Source organism: Protopterus annectens, chromosome 12.part0 (assembly GCF_019279795.1).
Source record: "Protopterus annectens isolate FY-2018-M chromosome 12.part0, PAN1.0, whole genome shotgun sequence".
NCBI lineage: Eukaryota > Metazoa > Chordata > Ceratodontiformes > Protopteridae > Protopterus > Protopterus annectens.
This window is the reverse complement of record NC_056746.1, coordinates 601,593,953-601,613,520: the sequence shown is the minus strand read 5'-3', so window position 1 is coordinate 601,613,520 and position 19,568 is coordinate 601,593,953. Positions and strand designations below refer to the sequence as shown.

General features: G+C 37.7%; 1 protein-coding gene across 1 annotated transcript in view; it reads right to left on the bottom strand.

The window, feature by feature from the left end:
- Nucleotides 1-19,568, bottom strand: part of LOC122816738 (mucin-4-like) — a 544,109-nt gene that overhangs the window by 97,664 nt on the left and 426,877 nt on the right. The window contains exons 25-26 of the mRNA XM_044089732.1: nucleotides 14,434-14,524; nucleotides 4,082-4,205 (exon numbers count right to left, since the gene is read on the bottom strand). Of these exons, the coding sequence (XP_043945667.1) occupies nucleotides 4,082-4,205; nucleotides 14,434-14,524 (215 nt within the window). The remainder of the gene's footprint in view (nucleotides 1-4,081; nucleotides 4,206-14,433; nucleotides 14,525-19,568) is intronic.

Genomic DNA, 19,568 nt, shown 5'->3' with positions numbered 1-19,568 from the left:
CTGAATGAAGAAAACCCCCACAGAAGCTGTAAGCCTCAGACACAGCCTACAATGAAAGACAAAGAGGAGGCCAAGAAATAAGAACAGCACTATGAAAAATTAAGTCAATAAAAGTTGCAGGTTTGATTAAGATCACAACAGATATGATCAAGATATTAGGAGAATTATGGAAGAAATGCATCTTGGGGGTATTCGTATCAATGTGGAGAGAAAAGCATATCCAATATGACTGTAGTATAAGCATTCTAGTGCCACTATTCAAGAACAAAAGGGGCATTCACAACTGTGGGCAGTATAGAGGGATCAAATGTCTGTCATGCTGCATGAAAATTCTGGAGAAGGTGACACAAAGTAGTAGAAAGTAAGATGGGAGGTGAGCAGTTCAGATTAAGATCAGGATGCAGTTCAACTGTCCTGATGACAGCAGTTAGACAGATAGTTGAAAAGAAGCTAGAGATGAGGAAAGAGTCCAAATGGGCATTCCTAGACTTGTAGAAAGCATATAACAAGGTCCTAAAAACTGATTTGGGCATTCCAGTAATGGCTTGAAGTCCCACAAACTTTAGTAAAATTAGTGCAGTTTAAGTACAAGGACCAATGACACAAATACGTACAGTGTTCAGACTCACAGAAGGGTCCACACTGTGAGAGGTTGTGCATCAGGGTTCAGCTCTTTGCCCACTGCTGTTCATACTGGTTATGGACACCATTAGCAAACAGATCAGAGAGGACAGATAAACATGCCTGATTTATGCAGCCGATGTAGCTTTACAGCCAGACTCTGAGCAAGAACTTCAACAAATAATAGGAAATGGAAAGCAAAACAGAAGGCACATGGGTCAAAAATGAATACAGACAAAACAGTTGTCACTGCAGCAAATGGGGGTATAAGAAGAAGCTAGAACCTGAGCTAAAAGGAAAAATAGTGTAATAGGTTACCAGCTTCAAGTATCTGGGAGACATGGCTAAGGTAAAGGCAAGTCTGAATGAGGAGGTCAAAGCTAAAATCACAGGGGCTATAGCTAACTGCCACAGAGTGTCAGGGTAACATGTGATTAAAGAATGCTAAAGAATGTGAAAAAAGTAAGGTGTGCGGAATAGTGGCGTGACCAGTACTATTGTATAGTACAGAATCCTGGGCAGTGAAGGCAGAGCAGTTGATGAAGCTAGAGGTTATGGAGATGAAGTGCCAGAGATGGGTGGTAAGACACAAAGTGTGGGACAAAGAAATGAGGACATCAAAGCAGAAGCCCAAGTAGCTATAATTTCTGATATTATCTAAGAGAACAGATTAAAATGATTTGAGTACATGTGTTGGAAATCAAAAGACAATCTAATGAACAAGATTTGGAACAGACAGAAAGATGAAAAGAGGACACGGGTATCCAGCAAAGAAATGGATGGATTCTGGGACAAAATACCTGCAAAAGACATGCATGACTATAGAGAAAGGTGGGATGGTGGCACTGAATTGAAACAGATGGGATACCCCAAACCCATGTAGAAAAAGAAGTTGTTGAAGATGATTATGATAAGGAGATATATATATATATATATATATATATATATATATATATATATATATATTTATACAAAAAACAATGCTTTTTTTTTTTTTTTTTTTGCATGCGCTGCAAGTAGTGTGTCAACATGCATATAATCTCGATCAATTTATTTTAATATTATGCACGTCATCGTAAATGCTATTTGATCATTTTAAGTAGATCCATATATCTATATATAATTATTTACAAAAGTGTGTGTTTGTATATATATATATATATATATATATATATATATATATATATATATATGTGTGTGTATATAGATATATATATGGATGTCAAACACTTTGTCAAACAGCAACTTGTTTAACAGTGTGTTTGGATAGTAAAGACATTGAATGCAATGCGTGTCAAGTGCCATATTTTTCAGAACCAGGATGTTCAAATTGCATGTGAAGTAAGTGAATTGTAATGGAAATGTGTGTGTGGTGTGTGAATGTTTGTGACTTCAGGTTAGAGTGTCAGCTAGGTTAAGAGATAAATTGAGTGGTGTGAATTTGTTGATTAGGATTAAAGTACAGGCTATTTAAATGGATAGATTTATTTGAGTACATGTGAGTAAGTGTTTCTTAATTAGGGTTAGAATAAGATTTTTTGTGTGTTTTTGTGTGTGTGTGATTGTGAGAATGTTTGGGAGTGTGAGAATGAGTTTATTGAATGGTGTTTGCAAATTAGGGTTAGAATAAAGGTTAGGTAATTTGCTAGATTTAGTGGAGTGTGTTTCTGTGTGCAAGTGTTTGCTGCTTAGGGTTAGAGTAAGGGCTATGCTACAGGATAGATTTTGTGTTGGTTTTGTGTGTGTGTGTGTGTGTGTGTGTGTGTGTGTGTGTGTGTGTGTGTGTGTGTGTGTGTGTGTGTGTGTGTGTGTGTGAGTGTGTGTGTGTTTGAGTGTTTGCAGGTTAGGCTTAGTGTAAGGAAAACGTTCGGTAATAGATTAGCTCCTGAACTTCGACCATTATGTAATTTACTAACTCTGCCACTGACTAATGTTTACAAAATGTAAACACTAGAGAAACAGGTGCAGCAACAAATCATTCAGCGCTCATACATAGACGTGTATACATATATATATATAGTTTCACATAATCTCGAAATGCTGAAATCTCAAATTTTAGCATTTCGAGATCATGAAGTTGAAACTTCAGAATGCCGAAAATGAATAAGAAAAAATTTCATATTTCAGCATTTCGAGACCATGAAGCTGGAAATTCAGAATGCCGAAAATGCATAAGAGCAAATTTGAATATCTTGAATTCACTTATGCATTTCCGGTACGTTACGTGAAGTGTCTGTTTGGCATGGTGTTCAGAATGTCAGGCAAGTGAGTGAATGTGAGCATTTTTCTGACTTTGTATGTGTCGGTTATGTTAGGGAGGTGTACGTTGAGATGTGACTGCTGGATATGTTGGTGTTTATGTTTGTGTGTGTGTGTGTGTGTGTGTGTGTGTGTGTGTGAGGGACTGTAGAATGTCTGTGTGTCACTGGTTTCTTTTTTTCTGTTTGCGTGATCTCGGAGTTGGTATATATGTAGGGGGAGTGTGGGAGGTGCAGGGTGGCTTGCCCCCCCCCTGTATTTCTGTATTATAGGTGTGTGCCTGTGTGGTGTTTTGGTGTGTTTATTTGTTTTGTGGTGTGGGTGTTGTGGTTTGTGTGTGGTGTGTGTTGTATGTTCGGTGTTCTGGTTTCAGCTTTGTGTCAGTGTTGTGATGGTTTCAGCTTCATGGTTTCGAAATGCTGAAATTCAACATTTCAGCAATTTAAGATTATGAAGTGAAACCATATATATATATATATATATAGAGAGAGAGAGAGAGAGAGAAAGACTATGTTACTATAACTAATTAAACATAATATACATACATGCCTGCGTGTATGTGTGCGTGTGTGTGCGTGTGTGTGTGTGTGTGTGTGTGTGTGTGTGTGTGTGTGTGTGTGTGTGTGTGTGTGTGTGTGTGTGTGTGTGTGTGTGTGTGTGTGTGTGTGTGTGTGTGTGTGTGTGTGTGTGTGTGTGTGTATTCAGATAGATAGATAGATAGATAGATAGATTTTACTCATAAGCTGTGGAAATGTACCTGAAACCATTAGGCAGTCTAACATTTTCTCCTACTTATTAGAACTTGAAATTATAATAACTGGCTGATAGTAACAGTTAAGATTTAGAGATAACAGGAGCTTCTTGCATTAGACATTTGATTTCTTAACCAACGACATTGCCCATACAGCATGCTATTCACTCAGACTGCTCTTCCTGAATTGTTTACCACATTCAGCATGTGTGTAGCATTTTTCTGTGAGATACTTTGTTAATATAATGCCTTTATACTTAATGAGTTCATCTTCTGAACTTGATAGAATCTTCGTGAATATAGTAACCTTCAAGAAAGGATATGTTTACAAATTTGTATCTACTTCATACTCTGCTGTTTTTTACTCCCAGAATGAGTCTGAAATGGTCTATTGAGATCAGCAGTTAACAAACTGAAACAAATAAGTATGTAATTAAATAAATTACACACCTGCACTTCTCCGTACCAACTGTTTTCCACTGAGTTGGTAAACAAAACTTCTGTATTGAGTCTTAGAAATTCTAGATGATTTCAAAACCCTCAGATAACTGGGAAAAAAATGAGTAATCAAGCTCTGCAACAAAAAAATATATTGGTATCATTATTCATCATATGCAAAGGAACTATTAAGTCATGCATTTCATTTTCAAGCAATAGTTATATATTGGCTTTATTCTCCATATACTTATGGCTTTACATTATGTTAAACTAACTTTTGTGTGTCAGTTATACAAACTAGCTTAATATCTCTGCCGAATGGCAAAAGTGCAATCGGATTATGAAGGTGTTTTAAGTTTATTCCACATAATGGATTTTGATGCTGACGTTTAAGTTGGCATCTTGGACTTAATATATGTAAGTCTGATCTTTTGGCCATTGGCCATTCAGTCTCCATATTTCTGAACTCACTCTAGTGGTCCCAACATTTCAAATTGTTACCCTTGTGATAGTCATTTCTGATTCAGCATCAGCCCTATATCAGTGTAATACAAAGAGGTATAGCACTTCTGTGGGCAGTTTCTGCGTCCTCCTGCAAATGGTAATGAGGCTTTAAGATTAAATAGCCTATGCTATTAGCCGTATACACTCCCCCCCCCCAGAAATACCTGTGATAAATCATTTATGGAGCTGAGTGATTCACAGAATGTGTGTGGGTGGGGTCTGTGTCAGAATTTCGAACAGCCAGATTGTCGAACGTCATCTTGTCCACAATGTAGGGAAAAGGGCAAATTTCCTGACCCCACTGTAATGCGATCTCAGAACAGTTCAACAACCTGCATCGTCAACAAGATGATATGTTTGACAATGTGGCTGTTCAGTGTTCTGACAGTGACTGATGTGTGTGTCTGTGTCCAACTAAAAATGTGTCCATGGCTGCAAACAGCTGAGGGGGGAATGTTTATGTTTGTCCATGAATATGTAGATATGTGTGTGTGTGTGTGTTTGTGTGTGTGCACTCACATGTGTAAGTGAGAATTTTATACCTCTAAATTCCACAAGCCTAATGAGCACATCTTGCAATATTGGGTGGGATGAGCACTAGAAACCAGGAAAATTAATTAGTATGCTAATCTCAACTAAAACATTGATTGTACAACAATTTTGCAGCATGACAAATATATAGGCAAGGGGGAACATTAGTCACTAAGGATAATCATGAAATATTACTTTATGTCAAGTTAAAAAGTTAAGAGAAAAAAGGAATAAGGTTACAAACTTGAACCCTGCACCCTTGATACATAGACCAGCACTTTCTTTCAGTGCACTAACACTAGGCACCAGATATATGCCTGCAGATACATTAATATATTAAAAATGCAAGGGGGGAACTTCAAACCATGTACCTTTGACATAGGAAGCCGCATCTTAAGACTACAGAGCTTTAGTCCTCTGTGCCAACACTAGTAACCAGGGAGAATGGTTAGTTATTACACCGTCACTTTAAAAAAATAAGGGGGGAAGCTTCAAACCTTGAACTACTGGTACAAAAACAGATCACTACAGAAGTGACACCGTGGCCTCATGTGCAAAAACCAGAAAGGGGGTGAGGATGGATGGATGGATATATATATATATATATATGTGTGTGTGTGTGTGTGTGTGTGTGTGTGTGTGTGTGTGTGTGAGTGTATGTGTGTGTGTACATTATATATTTATGTGTACACACACACACACACACACACACACACATATATATATATATATATATATATATATATATTGACAGCACCCAACTCCTCATCAAATTCTTAAGCAAATACTGCTGTACAGAAGGATGTCCATTAGGCTCTGGTTACTCAATGCAAGAACATGATATTTCTATTGAAAATAATACTTAGAGAATGAAGGAGATAGAACAGCTATTTATTTATGTATGTACTGATTGACTGAAAAGTCTGCTTTGGGCACAGGACCCATTTTCAGTGCAACTACTGTCTATCAGTTGTGTTTTGAAAATGCAAGCATCTAAATTGTAAATTTTGCACTATTATTACCACATGCAGTTTCATATGCATGTGGAGAAGTACAATTATGCTTGTTTATTTTTTAGGGCTTATTAAAAATGCAAATTAACAGTATTGCATGACACTCTTTTTTTTTACTGAAATACGATCGATTTTAAAGTGCATGTTTTAACAATATTTGTGATTCTATGTTATTAACTATGTATTTACTCTATTTTTTATTTATACTCAGTTTAAAATTTATTGTGAATTGGTCCCTTTAATGATGAACTTTAAGGGTCCCATGACTAAATTACATGACTGACTATTTATAAGTATGCGGAATGAGGTTTGCAGTAGTTCTGATGAAGTCCTGTTGAAGTATGAAAGAGATTAAACAGTGTAGGTAAAGCTTGTTGAACAATGCCGACAAGAGATGGTACCTAATCTCTCAGTCCTGATGTGAGGTTAGCATGTTGATTTCTTTAACACAGTTAATATTTCAGGGAGAGATTGTTTTTAAAACAATATTTGGGTACAGGAGCAACTATGTCAGCTACAGCATCATCAAGAGTACAGACCAGTGTTTTTTAAAAACATTACACAACTCATCAACATTACTGGAGTACGTTAGAGGTATCCTAACTGTTTGTATATTATTATTGCTAGTTGGTTGTTCAGAACTAAACTTTCAAGTAGAGAAATAAGGTCATGCAAGTGAATCTTTAAGGGCATAGACTTCATCCATAGTTTTATATACTTCAGACTCTGTATAGCCTCTATCAATAAAGTCACAAGCAGTCTGACATAGTGCAGCATGGGCTTCGTCTTCCTTGTCATGCAGTCTCATAGCTCGTAAAAATTGACCTTTAAGCACATTTTGGGGTATGTGTTGTGGGTGCATGCTAGTGCATGTAGTAAATTATTACTTACCAGCATTGTTCTGCCTGTGTTTTATTAGTAATGCAACAGTTTTCTACCTGAAGTCTATGAATAGGAGGTTGGAACTGAAATGTTTTGCAAGCTGCAACACTGAAAATGTGGTTTATTGTGCTACCTGCATGATCTGTAACTGTTACTATATTGGCAAAACTAACCATAGTTTAAGGGAGAGAATTTTGGAACATGCAGGTGATATCAAGAAAGGCAAACAAACTAATGCACTGGCCAAGCATGTCACTGAAAATGGGAGTGAACATAAATTTAAGTTTGCTGTTCTGGAAGTGTTATGAGAAATTTGAGGTTTGGTGATTTGATGAATTTGACAGAATGTGCTGAACTAAGGTTGATTGTCATTTTAAATGCTGACAGACACCCAGGCTTGAATGGGCATGTTTCTATTAAACCTGCCTTGAAAGGGAGAAAATTACCTCACTGAACTTTCTAATAAGATATGTCATGTGGTGTATACATAAATGCTTGTCTTGACTGTTTTTAATGTAAGTCTGATGAAGGAGCAGTTTTGCTGTGAAAAGTGCTAACTTTGTACATTAAATCTTTTATTATACAGCTGTGTTTGTCGGCTTTATATTTTTATTTTTATTTTACAGTTTCTTGTGTATTTTGTTGACCTTAACAGAGCAGTGGCACTTTTTTTATACTCTATATTACTTTGTGTGCTATACTGCTCAGACATGGCAGAAGGCATGGATATGGATTTAGCTTATAATCCACACAAAACCTTGAATCATTCTATGGAACTCCTCTCTCAGATGTTAGTGGTAGATTGTAATCCATTGGTGTTCTTAAGTCCTTCTAATGAACTGGAAACAGAAGTATGCAACTCTCAACAGTTTTAACAGCTCTGAGAGACTTGGAATATAAGTTATTTAAACATAAGCAGCTGCAATGGAAGTGGTTACATATGGAAGCAAATCTAATACATAAAGTTGTTCCCCGTGGTCTTAGAGTATTAAGAATGCCAACATATGGGGACAGCCACCCGGAATTTCTTAAGCGCTGGCAGTCCCTTAATCTTCAGCTAAGTTTTAACTACATCCAATTGCTGATTGATTACTTTAAACATGCAGAATTGCAGCTACAAGAGGAGATCAGGAAGCTACAGGCTGATATTAATATTCATTTTTGCTCTGAGTCATGCAGCTCTAGATATGATATGATGTATGATAATGTCTCTGCTTTTGAAAGTAGACTGCAAATGACAAAACACAAGAAACTACTTAGGGACATGGCAGATTTTAACAAAGGGCATGTTTTTTCTTGGCCCTGTGAAACAGTGGCTAGAGTGGCTAGCACTGAGAACTCTAACAGTGCTGGTGTGATGTTATCAGAAATCAACAGAACTGTGAATGCAGAAACATCTGTAACATAAGAAGAGAGAGTTGCTCCCGTCCTAACTTCTGTTAATATGAAAACGGTAGATACTAACAGCCCAGCCCCTACCTCTAAGTCAGACACTGTAGCAGATGGAACTAAAGTCCCTGTTTTTTCCCCTCAATGAATCACTTCTAATCCCAGCAGGATTTTCAGAAAGGGAGTTCGAGGAGCAGACCACAAAGGAGAGGGAGAGTGAGGTCAAAATTATGCAACAATATGAGATTGTGAAACAAGAATGTGGTAACTTAATATTTAATATCTCATCATATACCCTCTATATAGATGAGAAAAGACTCTTAGATAAACGGCTCTCTTTTATACCTGCCCACAAAGTTGTTTTATCTGATGTTATTACTGACCTAAAAATTTCTGCACGTAACGTTAGTTTAAAGTATCTATTTAAAGATAATGTAAGTAATGGTGCAAATACACTCAAGAAATCCAGTACTTTCACACCTGAGATACATCCAGTGGTATAGCTTTTACCAGGTTATGTGCACATGAATTAAGGGAGAATTCCATGTTTGACTCTAAGGCATCATTTTATAATTTAACAGCAGGCGAACATTCTGCACTTAAGGAAATTCGAAGTAATACTGCTACTGAAATATGATCCCCAGATAAAGGAGATGGGGTTGTTATTATGGACAGAGATGACTATCTAGGCAAGATGAATGAGATGTTATCAGATACTGAGACTTATAAACTGCTTCATAAATTTCAAGTTGATGGCATCATAAAAAAGAGTTGACGTTTTGTTATATGATCTGCTTATGACTGGAGTGATTGGTCAAGACTTATACGAGTTTTTTCTGTGTGGAACATCCTTTGGTACCTTTGGTTACTGAACCCCTCTTGATTTTTGTGGAAAGACAATTACATCCTTTATTGGATACTGTATCCAGTGTGCTAAAGGGCACTAAAACATTTTTGAGTGATGTATACTCACGGTCCAGTATGTTTGTACATAGATCTGGACTGCTTTTAGTGACTCTAGACATGGCTTCACTTTTCACAGTTATACCAAATGAGCTAGGTATAGAATATAATAGGTTTTTTTAACCATAGCAGGTTGTTTGTCTAACAGTAAATTATATTTGATTTGTGTTTTGTTGGAACTTTCTTTCATTACAAGTTCTTTTTGCAGAAACTTGGAGTGGCAATGAGGACTGTCTGTGCTAATTCTTATGCTAATGTGGTATTGGCTTTTTGGGAACATGAATTTGTGCACAACAATAATCCTTTTGTTAGTAATTTATGTTATTATAAATGATTTGTGGATGATCTTTTTGTTGTTTGGAGGGGAACAGCTGAATCGTTGAGTCAATTCATTGAATATTTGCACTCAGCCACAACATTTCTTAGGTCTTCTTACCAGTTCTCTGAATCTAGTATTCATTTTTTGGATGTATGTGTTAGTGTGGATGAATTAAGAATTTTAGAACAGCTATTTATAAAAAAACATGCAGATGTAATATTTTATTACATGCATCTAGCATGCACCCATGACACATACCCAAAAATGTGCTTAAAGGTAAATTTTTACGAACTATGAGACTGCATGACAAGGAAGACGAAGCCCATGCTGCACTATGTCAGACTGCTTGTGACTTTATTGATAGAGGCTATACAGAGTCTGAAGTATATAAAACTATGGATGAAGTCTATGCCCTTAAAGATTCACTTGCACGACCTTATTTCGCTACTCGAAAGTTTAGTTCTGAACAACCAACTAATAATAATAATATACAAATAGTTAGGATGCCTCTAACATACTCCAGTAATGTTGGTGAGTTGTGTAATGTTTTTTTAAAAAACATTGGTCTGTACTCTTGATAGATGATGCTGTAGCTGACATAATTGGTCCTGTGCCTAAGTTTTCTTTTAAAAACAATCTCTCCCTGAAACATCAACTGTGTTATAGAAATCAACATACTAAACCTCACATCAGGACTAAGAGATTAGGTACCTTCTCTTGCCGGCATTGTTCTATCTGTGTTTTATTAGTAATACAACTGTTCTCTACCTGAAATCTATGAACAGGAGGTTGGAACTGAAATGTTTTGCAAGCTGCAACACTGAAAATGTGGTTTATTGTGCTACCTGCATGACCTGTAACTGTTACTATATTGGCAAAACTAACCATAGTTTAAGGGAGAGAATTTTGGAACACTCAGGTGATATCAAGAAAGGCTAACAAATTAATGCACTGGCCACGCATGTCACTGATAATGGGAGTGAAAATAAATTTAAGTTTGCTGTTCTGGAAGTGTTATGAGAAATTTGAGGTTTGGTGATTTGATGAATTTGACAGAATGTGCAGAACTAAGGTTGATTGTCAGTTTAAATGCTGACAGACACCCAGGTTTGAATGGGCATGTTTCTAGTAAACCTGTCTTGAAAGGGAGAAAACTACCTCACTGAACTTTCTAATTACATATGTCATGTCTTTTATTTTATAGCTGTGTTAGTCATCTTTTTATTTTTATTTTTATATTTGGAAAAATATTAGCAATGTGGTAGCACAGGTAATTCAAGATACTGTCCCAGAAAATCAAGCAATCTTTGTAAAATCCAGACAAGGAGGGCAGGATGCTGTGTACATATGGTTCAGTTTGCAACAAATCGCACAGCATATGGAAAAGAGCTATGGAGCACACACTTGTTTGATTTCAGTAAAGTGTTTGACTCCTTCAGTTAGCCTTTTATATGGGAGATAATAGGCCATTTCTCTGTACCACAACAATTTATTAACTGGGTCAAATTGCTATAAGTCTGTTCTTCAGCTAGAGTGCTTTCGAATGGCATACTTTCTGCAGGGTTAACCTATATAGCATCACTAGACAAAGATGCCCTCTATCCCCAATACTTTTTCTCATGGTGATAGATGTTATTGACAAATATCTGTTAATAAAACACCCTGCATTTAGGATACCTATGGGCAACACTTTGCATCCATTGACCATCTGGTTTGTCAACAACTGTACTTAATAACCCTATTGAGCAAATACCAAAATTAATTGATTCACTAGATGAATGAGCCTCCCTTCAATGGACTGAAGATAAATAAAACAAAGGCTGTATTTTTCTCATTCAATAAATGCTTTTATCCATAATAAATGCTCTAGACCTCTGTCCTGATTTTAGTACTGGATCTCATACTTGGATATTATGCTGTATTCTGATAATACAAATATAGTGCAAAGCAATTTTGATCCAGAAAACTTTTGTACAACAAATCTGTTTTTATTTTAAAATGTAATACTTTGTGTCCCTCGGGTCTTTGTGGAGTATAATTAGATAGTGCTTACTTAACTGTTTTTTTTTTTATTCAGTAATTGTATAATTAGTATGTATATTTAAGCAGGCTAGGTTGATATGTTTTTTAGTACTTCTTGAAGGCTGTTTTTGAGCCAAGGTGCCAGGGTATTTAATAAAGTTACTTGTTTATTTTATTTGGAGTGGTTCCTGCCAGTGTTTTTTTTCTTTTCAATTTTGATCCAGTGTTAGCAGAAATGAAAAGGAAGATCATGCACTGGAAGAAACTGAAAATATACTTTTTAACTAAGGTTCATGTGATACAAATATTTCTCCTGCATAAGTTCCTTTTCTTACTATGTAACCTACCACAAGCCAGCTTCTCCGGGTATATAAATAGTGCAAAGCCTAATTGCAGACTTTGTTTGGGAAGGGAAAAGACCTAGAGTAAGGAGGAAAGCCATGTTTGTACCTACCAAAGCTGGGTTACCTGACCTTTTTACATATGGCAAAGCCATTATCAATGAGATGTATTATAGGGCCAGGAGCAACAAAACTCCCACTTGACTAGGCTCAGAAATCTATCTAAAGTTAGTTTGTCCCCCAAAGTTTAACAAATCCCCCTCATATAAGGTACGGGACCCAGATGGTATTTTGTTATGTGTCGAAGTGAATCACCTTATACATGCTTCCTACTATTGACCCCCCCATCACTTTTACATGAAATCATCCCCTAGTGAGCAGTAACAATACCCCCTAATTTGGTCTCAATGGATTAATGCCAGTATCTATTTTGTATCCGATTTATGGGACCCTAATTCAAAAAACATGAAATCTTGGAATTTCCCAGTTGTAGATTTTCATGGTGGGAAGTTTTTCAAATACATTCCGCCATTCCCTTTAATATCCTACTCAGAGGCACCTCTGTACAAACAAACATACTGAACTGGTCCTATAGTAGAAATAAGACTCCATGATGTAAGACTAAACACAAACTCCAAAGATGGTATCTAGAATATGTGTCTAATCCCAGAGGTGTGCTCCAGACTTACGTAAATCTATGGACTTTGACATGGGAAGCTCCTATTTTGCTTGAGGAATGGCTAGCCTGCTGGAATCCTTCTAGGGATAACAGATGGACCCCTTTAGCAAGGTTTGCCTTTGTCAAAATTTTATATCCCCAGCAATGGACTCCAGCCAGATTGGCACTAAATGGTATTATAAGATGGCCTAGCTGTCAGTACTGCACCTATGAGAATGCTAACTACTTACATGTACTGTGGGAATGTCCCAAAAGTAAGATGGGTATTGGATAAAAATAACTGAGACAAGCATCACTGCATTAGGCTGTGGTCCTCCACCCCATACAGACATCGTATCTGGGTTATTTGACATAAGTAGACCCTTCTATAAGGTTATTATGTTTGACTATTTTTGGATAAGAACTGTGGTAGCCACTATGCTTAATCTACCTTTTCAGTACTGGATGGATTATGATAAACTTAGTAGCAATACCCTTATCTTTTGCAGAACTGCACATGCAGCTACAAGACTAAGGTCATAAGAACAAATGAAAAAATGCAGACAACTTTTTTTTGGCTAAACAAGAGACAACAAGCAGAGAAGTACAAAAAGGTATCACCACACAGGTATAAGTGCAACTTAAAATATTTAAGCAGAATTTAAAAAAAAGCTTTTTTTCCTTCCTTTTTGATGAAAAGCTTATCTCACAGCTCTCAGATTCTTGAAGAAAAGACCCTGGGTACATGTAGCTCTGTACTAAATATACCAGACATGCTAGAGAGGGATCTAGGTTCTAGTGTTACCCCACCCCAATTCTTTTGTGCTCCAAAATGGTGTGATATTATCTTTAGGGCAGGATCTGCTTGTTAGTCTAGAGGAGAGTAGAAGTGTGACAGCAACCCTCACCACACCCGCGCGCGCACACACACACACACACACACACACACACACACACACACACACACACACACCACTTCACGCGTTCAGTCATGCATAAACAGAACACACCCACACACACTTTCAGTCATACACATACACACACACACACACACACACACACACACACACACACACACACACCACTTCACGCGTTCAGGCATGTAAAAACAGAACACACCCACACACACTTTCAGTCACACACACACACACACACACACACACACACACACACACACACACACACACACACACACACACACACACCTAAGGCCACTCATCCCTCCGCATACACTCACACATGCAGCCGCATGTTGATTAACTCACTAGCTGAGGCAACTTACAAAGCAAAGAGATTCCCTGACTCGTTTGGCTGCTTTGCTTCAGGCACTTCCATTGAGACAGCACATAGCTAATTAGCATAGGCCACTCCCGTAGAATGCCTGATTAGCATTTGCGGTAGCCTGCAGAAACAGCTTACTAAGGTGTTGTACACACCTCATGGTAACCTTTTCAAATACGCCTTCTAGCTTATATGCTAAGAGAGTATGCTACAGTTTTAGCCTTTTCTATACAACGGTGTGAGTCCTTTCTACACTACATTTCTTTTTTGTTTCATTCTTGTTTATCTAATATTCTTCTTTGTATTGCATGTGCTTCTTTGTATTGTCTGAATACTCCTGTCTTTAACTTTCACTTCTTTTGAGGAACATAGTGTTTTCATTCCTATATTGCTTACGATTCTATGAACAAAATACATTTAAATGTATAGAAGAACTTGCGCAACATTAATTATTCCAATACCTGGTTAAGCCTTGATATGATTCCAGTTGTCAATGCTTTGTTTAGGCCACCAATATCTCGAAGTGTAGTAATGTTCCAGCTAGAAGCATCGCTGCATAATACAAAGGAAAACAAATTATCTTACCTGAAATAAACATTGTCTACAATCCATTTAATAAATGGGAGTCCTGCTGATTGTGTCAGAAAGGAGGCTCAGGTATTGTTGTGGAGACATTCTTAAATTAAGAAAGCAACTACATATGATTTGCAAGCCAAGTGGCAAAGTACTACTGGAATGTGTCCAGCTTTTTTAATTTATAAATTGTTAAATACTGCACACAATTCTTTTAAAAACAGAACTTAGATAATTATACAGAGTAAACATTACAGTAATGCAATCAGCAGAAATAATGCTTCAACTTATTTCATGTTCAACATCTGCAAAATGTACTGAATCATAACTACATTACAGATAGACTTTGAATTCTTCTAGTCATGAGAAGAATCAGAAATATGATAAAGAGCACATTAGCTCAAAGCAGCATGTTTTATTTTTTTTTCTCCTTTGTGGTCGCCCATTACGTACAGAGATACTTGTAGTGACAAATGACAGCAGTTCTTGACCACTTGATGTCTGCACAATGCAGTTAGACGATCATTGCCAGCAGGACTTTATTTGCAGAATTGCAATATTATTGCACATACCACATTATTAAAGTATTACATCATTTGTGACTGGCTATCTATTTTTTGGTAATATGTCACACTGCTTTGGGACAGCAATGTGAAAACAAAAATCTCTGGAATGCAGAAAGAGTGTAGTCACAATTTTAGCTATCTGTGTTCTTTTTATTGTGTGTTTGTGTGTGTGTGTGTGTGTGTGTGTGTGTGTGTGTGTGTGTGTGTGTGTGTGTGTGTGTGTGTGTGTGTATGTGTGTGTGTGTGTGTGTGTGTGTGTGTGTGTGTGTGTGTGTGCGCGCAATGAACCTCAATGCTCATTAAGTGTGAATAGCAATAGAAATCATTGCAAGGAGATGAGCTTACTAAATATGCTGCTTGTAGCTGCATCAGGTTCTGCAGGAAAAGCACTTAATACTTGGGTGCAGCCACAGAATAAAATGAGCAGCTGCAGTGCTCATTTGTTGTGCACGTGCTCCGTGATGTATGACACTATCTTTTATGCACATTAGTGACAAAAAGAAGTGATTTGGAATGTTCATCTATTTTTATGACAAGACTAAGAGGTGACTGGGAGCACAGGAAAGAAAGGAAGCAAGCATCGAGTTTAAAAACCTATGGAATGAGCAGGGAGGAGGTGGGGAAGGTGAGAATTTTTTTATAGATCAGGTAGAAGAGAAGATAAGTTGGGGAAGGAAATAAGGGAAGTAAGAGGAAAATAAAAGGGTTAGGGTAGGTAGCAGTGGCACATAAACATGAAGACAGAAAAGACTGACAGGGGGAAAGATAAGAGTGAGTAAGAGGAATCACAGTTGTGAAGGAGACACCAGACAAACAGACGGAAGAAAATGGTGAGTGGAGGATTGGACAGACAGACAGACGTGTGCCAGGACACAACAAGTAGAAGAACAATAGGATGGGAGATGGGTGGGTTTGTGTAGCTGCTGTCCCTGCCAGTTGTGCCTCACTGAGAGTTTACTCATCGCCCTGGATTTCCTCATCACTAGACCTTGGCTCAGATGGTGGAGCCAGTCCTTGGCAGGGATGCCACTCAATGAGTCAGTATCTCACTGTATTGTGGCTAATGGGGGTAACAAAACTCCTGCTGGTTATCTCCCCTACTGTGTCTGACAGTTATTAATGTGTGACAAAGTTGTCACCCCCACAGGCACTACTACTGGTGGGTGCAACAGTACCAGCATCTAGAGCAGGTGGGACTGGAGGTGTAGAGATGACTGTGACAGACTGGGCCCTAGAGGGACACAGATATGTGCAGGTAGAACAGGAGGTGTGGAGGTGACCATGGCAGTCTGTGACCCAGAGGGACACAGATATTGCAGGTACTCTACTTGAAGGAACAGAAAACACACCTCAATTTACCAGGACTGTTAGCATACTCAACTTACATGGGGACATGGACCCACAGCCATCATTACAGGCATTTTAAAAAAGCACAGCATTAATATGTTCAGCTACTTGAACAACTTAAATGAAGTACGTAGTCTTTTACACAGCAATAAAATGCTTGAGATAAATGTTTATATACAAAGAAAACAACTGCTCAGACAAGCACTCCCCTAACAGGTACTGTAATTGAAAGGTCTACAAACACAAGTTTTACTTTACCAAAGCTATTAGTTTACACAATTGAGATGGGAACTTAAACTCATAGCCATCATCACATGCATTGTGGAAGACAAAGACTTAATGACTTGAGCTAGATAGGAAGCAAACTGTAATTTCTACTCCAACATACAGTAATGGTATGTCTATACAAAGAAAAATGCTGCTCAGACATACATTCTCCACACAAGTGCTAGAACTGAAGTAGCTGTAAACCATTCCCAAATGACTAAGAATGGTACTCTGCCAACTGAGGGAGTCAAATCAAGGCACATCATCACAACCGATCAACACAACATAGTCTTAATATTTTGAGCTATATCTATAATACAAGTAAAGGCCGCAGTCAAACAAGTAATATCATCAGGAAAGAATATATTGACAAAGCAGGTTTGTGAGACAAAATTCCACAATGAGACCATGTTGTTCATATATAGTTCTCTCGTCTAATGCTGCATTTACAATAATTAGACACACCATTCCATTGTGAATGCAAAGCCTTAACATCTTGAGCCAGGTCAGTTATATGAGAACATGCATATAGTAACACCATCAAACAGTCACGGCTACCTCTGATCTCTGGAGGTACGCAGAGAAGTGGTAGTAAGTCCAAACCTATACTATATCCAACTACACCTGTTCTACCTGAATAGATTGTTGACATTAAAACCCTGGACATATGAAGCAAGTGTACTCAACCCAATGCACTGTTAGGTACCCTAGCCTCCTCCTGTGCAGCTGCCCATTCTCTGTAATAGCTTCAGTGGCTATGGAGAAAAATAGTACTAGGTAAGATCAATGGATGGCATGCACTGGCAGGATGTATGTGTAGCTAACTTGAGTTGTACTTGTAGTACAGTGATGGTGCTTGTACTGTAACCTCATCCTCCTATCAGTCTAGGAAATCGGAATGTTGATACCTCATGTCACTATAATGAAGATGGCAGTGTTTCACCTTGTGTGTGGGATACCAGTGGCACAGGTGACTGCCTGGACAAAATTGGTCCAGGCTTCAATCTTAAACTTAGGCTCTCCATAGCATTCCTGCAGGAACCTTTGTCTGTTGTCTTTATGGAGAAAGATTTTAGTTTTCTCCACACATCACCTTGTGATCTAAAAGGAACTCTACCGTCTCCTTCTCCAGCCATGATGTCTCAGCTAGAAGAAGCACAGAAGTGTGGTAGACACTTTATACCCACAGCTGTTCTCACAGTGGTGGGTACTGTAATATAATGGTTCACAAATGCACGTAGGTATGAAACATGAACGTTTTGTATCCCTTTATATGCTGTTAAGAAAGCAGGCATTACGTTGGCTCCACTTCTGTCAGGTTATATGTGCAAATGCAAGTCTTCCCCTAGATGAATCGTGTTCACCATGTGTGCACAAGTTGCCCACTGGTATCCAATTTGCACGGTGCTGAGAAGAACTGAGTGCAATGTTTATCAAGTTATCTTAAACTGAGTTCAATGTTTATTAAGTTATATTAAACTGAGTGCAGTGTTTATCAAGTTACCTTAAAATGAGTGCAGTGTTTATCAAGTTATCTTAATATGCCAAATGAGCAATTCTGAAATAGTAATAAAAAAATCATAGAGCAGACATTTTTAAACCTACAACAGGTGAATCTAAAGATACTTGTTAAGGCAAATTAAATCTTAGGTTGTATATGGTAAGTCTTATTTTTCACAAGCTCACTTAGTCAAGTATGGTTGCTGTTGACTGTTGTTGTATTTGTCTATATAATTAAACACTTCAGCTCATACTTTTAAGGGTTATTGAAAGTTGTATTAAGAGTACTGCGAAGGTAAGGCAACTGCTGGGCTGAAGGATTGTTTTTTTTCAAACACCTTTATTAAATTATCACTTAAGACAAAGGCAAACATACATTAATAGAAAAGAAGACACATTACTAACATTTGTCCATTTGCATACATTATATATCACATATGTTTTCTTTCTTTAGATCTATCATCAGTGCAACATTAGGGTTGAAAGACTGTTAAGTATAATGGGACACAGAGCCATCAGCTATACTCAGTGTGCAATTCAACACATTCTGGCTGGCTTTTTGCTATTAATTTCAATGAAAACATTTGACTGTTGTAGAGCTTACACATATAGCATATGTGGAAAAATCTTTTAATCCTGAAAGAGTCATGTCATCTTGGTGAGGTGCAGTGTTATAGATATTACTTGAACAGTGTGACTAGCAATATATAATTGTCAGATACAACAACAGTATGCTGTATGCAGGGGAGACTAGTGGTGCAAGGGGTTATCAGAGATACTCACAAGATATTAATAAAAGTGCTTTCCATACCTAGAGAGCAATAACTTAAAAAAACTAAGCAGAAAAATACTGCAGACTCTGCTGGAAAGAATGCAAGGAAACCAAAGTTCTCAAATGCAGAGAATGAGTCCTTACTCCAGGCCATTCTTCTCCATGGTCGATAGCTCTTTTTGCTGGATTCCCGGCTTCCCAGAAACATGCCATCAAAGATCTGGTGATGGACATTAAAGTGGTCAGTAGCTAGCACCGCATTTATGAAATGGTACACTGCAGGGCATGCCACTGAGCAAACACCTGTCCGCATGTCATGGGAAGACAGGTCATAGGGTTCTAGGCCACTGGTCAAGACACTTCTCATGGAGACAGAGGACTTTCTTGCCATTTTTAGACTACATACACCTCTACATGGTCCCACAGTACTGTACTGGATATTAAGGAAGTGCATGAGTGACCAACAAGAGTATCTTTCAAGATAGGTACTTACTAGTATAATGGGCTGCAAGGATCTTAAGAAGCCTAGCCTTACATTCCTCTGGTAGTTTTTAGCCCTTATATTTTGTGG